Below are 10156 nucleotides of genomic sequence, written 5' to 3' on the forward strand. Positions count from 1 at the left end.
AGAAAAATATGATTGATGATCATCTTGATTCGGTTGTCTAGATTGGTGGATGGTTAATTTTCTAACCATCAACTTCTTCACTGTTTTTGTCAACATAATAGAATTCAACATCTGTGTATATATATACATGTGTTCTTTGTTTCCATTCAAGTTATTCTTCAGGGTCAAAATTTTCGCTCAGGTAAGAATTATTTTCATCAAAATTGAAGTTTTGTAATCACTGTTGTATTATTTTGTTGTAGTTTATATGATGAATTTACGGGTGGTATATGAATGTCGGTCTGACTTTGAGAAATTTTTTTAGTTAAAGGTTAAGTGTAATTGTATAGTATTTATATCTCTGTTTTGAGAATATTTTTGTGTAAAAGTTAAGTTTAATTGTATTATTTTGATATCTCTATTATCGTATTATTTTATTATAATTTAGGTGAGTGTCAGACGACTTTGAGAATTTTTTTGTGTAAAAGTTAGATTTAATTATATTAGTTTGTTCATCGTATTGTTTTGTTTGTTTTGTTGCAATTTATAGGTGATAGATAAATGTTGATCACTTTGACAATTCTTTTTGGTAAAGGTTAGGTTTAATTAAATAAATTCTTCAAAAGATATTGAATTTAATTATTGTATTCATCTTTATTATTTAAACAAATATCTTATTTAGTGTAACATTTGAACTCAACAAAGTGAGGTACACGCACGAAGCGCATACACCTAAACTAGTTTTTTAAAAAAAGTCGAACTTCAGCTTTTCGATCAAGAGTAAGATTTATTTCACTAACAGCAAAAAAATCTAGAGAAAACTGGCTATATTTTAGCTACCCAGTAAAGAAACATGTACCAGTTAATGATATAATCCATTTCACGACTTAGTTCTTTGCCAACTTTTTCATCCAATAAGTTATTGATGCACAACACCCAACAACTTATACAACAAAATTTCAACAAAACTGTTAACCAGTAATAAACACACTCTAGTGATCAGACTCTTCACAAATGTCGATGGGCTTGTCGTATCCCCCAAAAGTAGTGCATTTTTTGGAGGATCCGACATAGGTACAACATCATTTCTGAAGTTCGAGCAATGTAAATAACGCAATATACTTTCAATATCAATCATGCTACTAAACTATGATCTGTTACACTGAAAGCAATGGCTATAATAGGATGCATATGAAGGCACATAGTTGTAATTTGATTTACTTCATTTGGAAGGAAGTATCCTTCATGTTCAGAGATCAAAGAACAAAAGTCTTGCGAGATTTGTCAATAACATCTTTCATTGGCGACTTCTATTCCAAAACCTAGGCATTCGTACTTGAAAATCAGGGGGCCGTTGGTACACGATTGATGCAGTTTTAATCAAAATGCCAGCAGTAAGAGCCCATATCATATACTTCCCATTCTCCGTTTCATGATCAAAGAAGTGAATCAAATATTCATCTCCCATGTATTTAATCTCTTTCTCTCGCCTATTCTCATCCTAAATGAAACCAATATTTCATTGTAAGACCAAGTGAAGACAAAACTTAGTAACAATAAAGGGAGTTTTTAGACTAACCTACCTTAAGAAACATCTCTAGAGGTGCATCAAATATTGCTTCCACTTCTGCAGTATTTATTACCGGGTTGAATGCATTCCGGTCCCAAAGTATGCCCACAACTGGAATCACTGTAATTCTGTTCTGAGAAGTAAGAAAAAAAGGAACACCAATATGACTGGACTATTTTTTAATACAACGGTTAAGAAAGGAAAGATTTCATAGGCTAAGCATCAATGCAACAGAAGTGCGGTATCAAGATATTTCCTAGACATGCTAATGTCCCAAGAATTGTCTGCATTTGAAACTTGCAACTGTAACTTCTCATACCAGCTAAGCATTAACCATAAGTTCTGAAATGTAACAGATCAGTTAAACTCTAAATAGAAATGACAGAAAATGAGTTGATCATCGACTTAACATTCAGCTAGAAGTTTGCTTGTATGACCATTGATTCTCCTGTTTAATGCAAGGGCTCAAAAAGAATTCAAGAACCATCCTTCGATTAGACTCGTTTTTTAACTTCTTAAGGTAAACAAAACTTCAGCTGCAGCGTCGATTGTCTGATGGACATGAGTACAGCAACCAGGATCAACTAATCAAAATAGACTACGATAAGAAGTTCCATTAGTCTTTCTTTTTGAATTTTTCAACAAGCAATCCGTTTAGAACAGTGCTCTCGACACTTAATAGTTAGTGTCATTGTATAACCATTGTTGTTATTACTACTGTTCTTGGCATATTTATGGTCCACGAAGTTTGATCCTTTCACCTTTGAGACAAGAAGATGGGCTTGTATTATCAACTCTGTCCCTACTGGTCATCAATATTCATGAAGTTGAGGAACCTTAAGAGGGCAACAACAACATAGCAACCAAACTTGTTCGTACTCGGGCGCGAAGGCGGGTCTAGAGGTTGGATCTTTCGTGATCTAAATTTTAAGATTTTGGGGTATGAATCCAAGTACGGATACCGGTGTGGAGATTCGGCTTAAAATAATACGAATATCTAAAAATAGAGTTACATGACATAAAAATATAAAAATTTATAAATACCACGAGGTATTCCATTTTCTTCAATTTCACCTTAGCTTTTGTTTTGATTACAAAAATCATTGTATATCCTCAATTTCACACAAAATCAGTTGACCATCCGACATAAATTCCATACCCATATCCATGTTGTGTCGACAGAGGTGTGACACCGAAAGTGAAGAGTCCAAGCAACTTAGAATTAACAATGACATACTCAATGTAATCCCACAAGTAGAGTTTGGGGAGAGTAGAATGTACGTAAGCCTTATCCCTACCTTAAAAGGGCATGAGCACAAAATAATATATGACTCTAATGAGGCTAATGAAGACAAATGCATTACCCTGGCAGGAAGGGATTCAAGAACAGTGACAACATCGACAAGTGAACGGTCTAATCCAATCTCCTCCTCAGCCTCCCTCAATGCTGTCTCAATGTCATCTGCATCATCTTCTTCTACTTTCCCACCAGGCAAAGCAACTTCACCTAAAAACAATAAAATGAGGGGTTAAGCTCAATCTTGCACCAAGAGTACTAAATCCAGTATTTAAATGGAGAAGGACAAAGGGGAAGCCCATCATGCCTGAGTTCCAAATGTTGCGATTGGCCCAAAGGATTGACTCCAAGCGGGTTTCACGATCATAAAAAATGACTTATGCATTTTATTCCTAAAGTTAAGACTCAACCTCCAGCCTTGGTGGGCAGGTTTATGTTTGACTGATGCAATCTCAATGTTCCAATTTATATGATGCTTATTTGATTGGGCAAGTAGTTACGGAAAGAAAAAATTAAGACATGTCAAAAGTACTAGTAGAACCTCTAGTCTTAAATATGTATCACATTTCTATAACAATAAGCCCATATTATTAAGAACAACAAGTATGCCTCGGTCTCAAACGAGTTACAGGTTAGCTATATGAATCATCACTTCTTCATTTAAACTCATTTCATATCCTCATCATATGAAATAATAGAAGTAAAGAAAAAGGTTTTTGTTTGACAAAGTTGGTTTTTAATATAGAGATTTCTACCAACACAAAGATTGTTGTTTGACAAAGTTGTTTTTTATGACTTCACATTAAAGCAACTTCAGGAAAAAGGTGCTACATTTTCCCATCTACATTTTCAACTAAACTAGAAAATGGTGATATTTCAGGTAGGAAAAGTTAACAACCAATAGCCGAGTCATGTTTCGATAAACATTTGGTGAGAGTAAACTCACATACATGATCGTTCAGCTATAAAACTCAAAATTCCGATGTAGTTTAGGTGTACTTTTGATCCTTCACTCTTATCAAAATACATCTCAACTATCAAATATTATTCCCTTTTCCTAACTGAACGACAATAATATTTTAGGTAGGAAAAGGTAACAATTGATAATCAAGGTTTGTTTTGAGAAATAGTTGGCGATAGTTTAGATAGAAAATTTGCACACCTGATAATTCATGTATAAAACTTGAAAAATCACATACTTTTATGTGTTTTTCTACCCTTCCCTCTTTTTAAAAGAAGTGGAAACAGAAATTTATCTGATAAAAAACAAAACAAATTTAACTAAATGTCACAAAAGCATTTCATGTCAAATTTAAGGAGCTATATATGTATTTGACCAATTGTAAAAAAGTAAAGGATGTGCACTAAAGCTACCATTATGTACAGTATGTATGGGGTCAAGGAAGGACAAGACCAACAGGAAAAATTACATAAATCCACACCTTAACTTATCATTATTACCTAAAATCTCAACTCCTTAAAATAATTACAAAAATCCCAAATTTCACTTAGGGTCGAGATACGTCACGGGACCGGGAAGATACATTACGGGACAGACTAAGTAATGTATTGCGATCATTACTGAACCAGGCTAAGTAATGTATCGCAACCATCACTGAACCGGCTAAGTAATGTATCGCGGCCATCACTGGACTGGCTAAGTAATATAACGCAACCATCCCTGGACCGGCTAAGTAATGTATCGCGACCATCACTGAACCGGCTATGAATCGTGACCCAAAATAATGTATCGCGATCCTAAGTAATGTATTGCGACATAAAATTTGAGATTTTATGTAATTTAATTAGGTACTAAACAGTTGGGATTTATGAAATTTGTCCTAAAAAATTTGAGGAAATAAAATAGTTACCAGAGTGTAAAGAGAGTGTGGAAGCTCTTTTAGTGAGAATTACACGAAGTTGGCCTTGTTGATCTTCAAATAAACATACCAATACTGCAGCCCTGTTTGATATTGATCTTGTTGAATTATTATTATTATTATTGTTTTCATTATTACCTACTTGGTCTGTCCCAATTTCTTTAATTTTTTGACTTTGATTTTGAATATTGTGGGTATTGATATTGTTTGATGAGCCATCAAAAGAGTTATTATTTGGATTATAGAGACGAAGGTTTTCTGCAAATTTAATGAGGCTTTGTGATCTGTTAGATGCCATGAGCAGAGAAAGGAGAAATGGAAGGTGTGTTTGTGATCAATATTTGCGTTGACCAAAATTAGTAGTGCGAGCATGCTAGTGTAGATACAGAATAATTATTAATTCAAAAATTTTTAATATCGTAATTTTGGTATTTTTCGTAAATATTTGATACTTAGGAAGTGTGCATCAAGAGACGGAGCCAGAATTTCAACGAAGGGGGTTTCATATTCAAAGAAAAGTTAGGATTTCAATTAAGGGGGTTCCACATTTAAAGAAAATTTAGTCGAAGGGGTTCAACACCTACTATAACCATATAAAAAATAATTTTAATTATGTATAAATAGTATATTTTTTCATCGAAGGTGGTTTGGCCGAACCCCGAACAGAAGGCTGGCTCTGCCCCCGTGTGCATCTCACTTAATTTGTCACATAAGATTAGTATTTCTACTTAGTTAACTTAATAATAATTTAAATATCTAATTCTGTATATTCAAAATTAGAGCATAAAATGTCAGCTGAAGTTAACTAAAAGGACACATTTATATAATACGCCTAAATTAATCTTAAAATTATAATCCCCAAACAAACTTGTCTCCAATCAAATGTCCCTTATTATAAAAGCAAAATAGGGCATGGGATTAGAGTTATTATTGAAAAGTAGTAGGATAAAGATAAAATAAAATCATTAAATTAAACAAACGAAAAATGAGAAAGGAAAAAAAAGTAAAGTCGCAACACCAAATCGAGCATTATATAAAATGAAATTTTTCATCATTACATAACAATAATAAATTTAATGATAAGATTCAAAAATTTTAAGAAACAATTAGGATATATGTAATATTTAAAATGACAAACACCTAATCAATTGTATACTTTAAAGTTTAAATGGCTACAAAACTTTCGAGCCTAGGGGTGCGTTTGTAACTGAGGAAAACATAGGATTTTTTAAAATAAGAAAAATGACTTTACTCCCTTCATTTTCTTTAATTGCTTCTCTTATTTTTCATAAGTTAATTTGTTTAAGTTTTAAATATAAATTAGATTAAACTAATTTAACTATTAAATTAAAATTTAGATATTAAAAAATTACGTGAAAAGTACTATAAATTGTAATTTTTTAAATTTGATTAAGAAATACATCTTAAAATGTTGGCCAAAGTTTATACCGTTTTATTCTAAAAATGAAATTAAAAAAGAGCAATTGAAAAAAAATGAAGAGAGTAATAAAAATACAAAAAACAAGTTCCATACCTAGGCACTTCACATTGATTGCCTCCTCCCATCTCAAACATCTGACACTACCTTGCCACCAATACCACTCTCATGAGAAAATTGAAGGAAAGGTGTCTTTTAAGTCTTGAATGAAGGATTGGTGACATTGACCAACAGATAGGGTCAAATATCATTAGGAAACTTGATTAAGTTAATTGTGGACTTGATTAATATTTTCAAAACTTTCTAATCTTTTCAAAAATACAAATCAACCCAACCCACACCCCTCTTCAATCCAAATCAACCACTCTCTCCTATCTCTCGACAGCTTCTCTCAACTCTCTCCCAACCAACAGTTCTACAAAATTTCTCCCTTCAACACCCGGCAACTTCTACCTCCGACGAAAAATAGTAGGGCTTCGAGTTTCCCTCTTCAATTTAAATCAACCTGTCTCTCATTCCTCTCTCGACAGCTTCTCTCAATTCTCTCCCAACCAACTGTTCTGCAAATTTCTCATTTCAACCCTCAGCGACTTCAACATCCGACTACAAATAGTTGGGCTTCGAGTTTCTTTTCGACTTCAACTTTCAATCGACGTGACAGCCTTACTCTCCGGCCACAACAGCTTTGAATTCTTCATCGTTTCTTTTCTTCTTTCACAATTAAAAATTTATGTCCTTTTTAGTTTTGAAGAAAACGAGGAACTTAAGCCAACTTCTCTTATAGTTTGGTTAACAATTTCAATATTTGTTGCATTAATTTAAAATGCAGTCTGAATAAAATCCTAATTTCTGGTATTTCTTCTCTTTTTTTTTAAGTGAATTATGATATTTTGTTGTTTGTTGCACTTTTTTGAAGTTTGATTTTTATTGTTTGTGTTTATAAAAATAAAACGACAATTTGGGTTGATTTGTTCTGTTCTTGTTTTTGGTAAAAATGGTGAAATTGCTGCTTTTTTATTGAACAAAAGCGTGCTACTATTTTTTGTTTCCTCCGACAAATTACCCATCTGGTGCAATATGTTAACCATCTGATGCAACATATTTATCATATGATGCAACAGATCAACCATCTGATGCACCAGAGGAACCATTAGATTACAATTCTGATACAACAGATTAATAATCTAATGCAATAGATTAATTATCTGATGCAACAGATTTACCATATATTGCAACAGATTAAGCATCGAATGAAAAATCTGATGTAACTAATTAACCATCTGGTGCAACGAAAGAACCATCAAATTAATAATTCGATGCAACAGATGAACCTCCTGTTGGATAAAATCCTATCAACTCTTCCAGCAGGAAATGTCCAAGACTTGATTTTTTCAACTGATCATTCATCTGCCACGATAGACGACCCTATGTTGGAAGAAATCTAAACAATATTGACCATTGATAACTGTTCCAACAGATCACTCATATGTTGTAACAGATGCGTGACCTGTTGCACAGACCATTCATCTTTTTGAACAAATGAGTGATATGTTTTGTATTATCGCAACAGATTACTCAGCCGTTATTGCAGGTTAGTTAACTACTCTGATAGATCACTCATATGTTGCAACAAATGTGTGATCTATTGCATAAACCATTCATCTTTCTCAACAGATGAGTGATATATTTTGTATTGTCGCAACAAATTACTTTGTCGTTGCTACGAATTATTTAATTGTTCCAACAGATCACTCATATATTGCATCAGATGATGTCACAACAGATGTGTGATCTGCTGCACAGACCATTTATCTTTCTCAATAAATGAGTGATATATTTTGGATTATCACAATAGATTACTCAGTCGTTGCTACAGGTTATTTAGCTGTTCCAACAGATCACTCACATGTTGCAATAAATGATGTTGTGATAGATGTGTGATCTACTGTACAGACCATTTATTTTTCTCAATAGATGAGTGATTTATTTTATATTGTCGATACAGATTACTCATCCGTTGCAACAGGTTATTTAACTATCCCAACGGATCACTCATATGTCGTAATAATGTGTTAACAAACCATTCATCTGTCTTAAGAGATGTGTGATATATTTTGTATTGTTGCAACAAATTACTCATCTGCTGCAACAGTTTAGTTATATACTGCAACAGATATACTACTTGGTGTAACAGATTAGTGATCTGTTGCAACTGTTATTTTACTATTTTGCTTGTTTGATTTACTGTTATCCTTTTTTAATAATGCATTAATCAACTATAATATATTTTTTTATGTTCCTGTTAATTTTAGATAATATGGTTCCCAAAAGAACAGAAAACGAATCAAGTCTAAGTAAAGAAACAAGTAAAGCAGCTAGGCTACATCCACCACTCTATGAGCTTGCTTTACAAGCGTTATCTCAATCGGGAGAAGAATATGATGAACACGGGGAGAAGGAATATTTCAAAAGAGATGATGCAAATACTAGTAGCCTTTCCACCAAAGAGTTGGTCAAAGCCTTTAGCATTGATCGCTATTCTATAAGAATGCAGTGCGATGGTGCCGCAGATTTAACGGGTGATTTCATGGTTAAGTCGGCCATGGAAAAATCTTTCGACGCCTTTAGAAAAATACTTTAAGAATAAAAATTGGATGCTTATTTCAGGGACAGCTGCTTTGGGAAATATCTTGATGTGCCAGAGGACAATAATGCTCGTTTCCAAATAAAAATAGTATATGAACTTCTCAAGCGTAGGTTTATGTATGAAAACAAAGATAAGATGGATGAGGTGTGGATAAATTACTGTGACATACCTGTTTGTTTTGGTGGGAAGGAGTTTGCCATAGTTACTGGACTAAAATGTTATACTCCTTCTCAAGTTATACCTATTCTAACCCAAAAAAAACACCCCACACATCCAAAAAAGGCAAAGGCAAGTCATGTGATCGTGATGACCTGGTGTCCATTGTTTGTCCAAGCTTCAAAAATAAAAATTTAATAGAAGAGTTGAAAGGTAAAGGACTTTCAAAGAAGCACAAGCAGCCATTGTGCTTGGTTTGGTTTGTACATAATATTCTTTGGGGGAGAGACGTTAATAACAACATAAGACTCGGTTTAATAAAGCTCTCCGAGGATCTTAAGGCGTTTAATAGCTATCCTTGGGGGTATGAAATCTTCAAAATGACTGTCAAATATTTGTTGACTCCGTTAGCGCCAAAGACAGTCAACTTATATGGCTTCCCATGGGCTTTCATGGTAAATGTTTCTTTCTTCTATTATGATATCATTCATTTTTTTCACTCAATAATGGTTTTGATTTATTGGGGTTATTTTATAGGCTTGGGTGTTTGAAGCCATTCCTTATTTGAGACAACAAGTGAACTACCAGAAAGGAGTTTCTTGTCTAAGAATCTTGAGATGGTTGTCGGCCAAAACTGATAAAAATGTAAAATTTCTTGATCTCTTCAACTCCCCAAAGGATGCAGTAAGTATAATTATAATTAATTTTTTCTTTTAATTAATAATTTTTTTTGAATGATCTAATCATCATTCTAATATATGTAATGATTTGTGTTAGATTGTTCATCCGTCGCTAGTTCCGACCAATCGAGAGTTGAAGATGTCATTTTTTCTTACTTTACGGTCTGTGCAAACTTTATCGGACACTAAGGTCTTCTATAGAATAAAAATATAATTGTTTGGAGCAATAACCATTACAAGAAAAACAATTTTGAAGGGTGGGCTTGTTGTTTTTTATGGTCTTAGTGGTGATGGAGCTGTTGGTAGTGGTAGTGGAGCTACTGTTGGTGCTAATGATGCTTCTCTTACACTATTTAAAGCAAACCATTATGAGTATGATCATACTGGTTATACAGATTTTGCCTCTCCCAGCGAATGTTCTACATGCAAATGTCAAGACTGCAGGGCGAAACATGATGTAATGATTAATGCTATTAATGCATCAACTACTTCTGTAAAGGAATTGACAT

At 33.4% G+C, this 10156-nt stretch overlaps 1 protein-coding gene across 1 annotated transcript; it reads right to left on the reverse strand.

The window, feature by feature from the left end:
• Positions 1-923: 923 nt before the first annotated feature.
• LOC107845835 (nudix hydrolase 15, mitochondrial) lies at positions 924-5106 on the reverse strand. The gene is made up of 4 exons (XM_016690323.2): positions 4718-5106; positions 2914-3056; positions 1563-1682; positions 924-1480 (listed from the first exon to the last, which is right to left on the reverse strand). The coding sequence occupies exons 1-4, from the start codon at positions 5022-5024 to the stop codon at positions 1277-1279; spliced, it is 774 nt and encodes a 257-aa protein (XP_016545809.1). The 5' UTR covers positions 5025-5106; the 3' UTR covers positions 924-1276.
• Between the last annotated feature and the right edge of the window lie 5050 nt (positions 5107-10156).

This window comes from Capsicum annuum, chromosome 10 (assembly GCF_002878395.1).
Source record: "Capsicum annuum cultivar UCD-10X-F1 chromosome 10, UCD10Xv1.1, whole genome shotgun sequence".
NCBI classification, from domain to species: domain Eukaryota; kingdom Viridiplantae; phylum Streptophyta; class Magnoliopsida; order Solanales; family Solanaceae; genus Capsicum; species Capsicum annuum.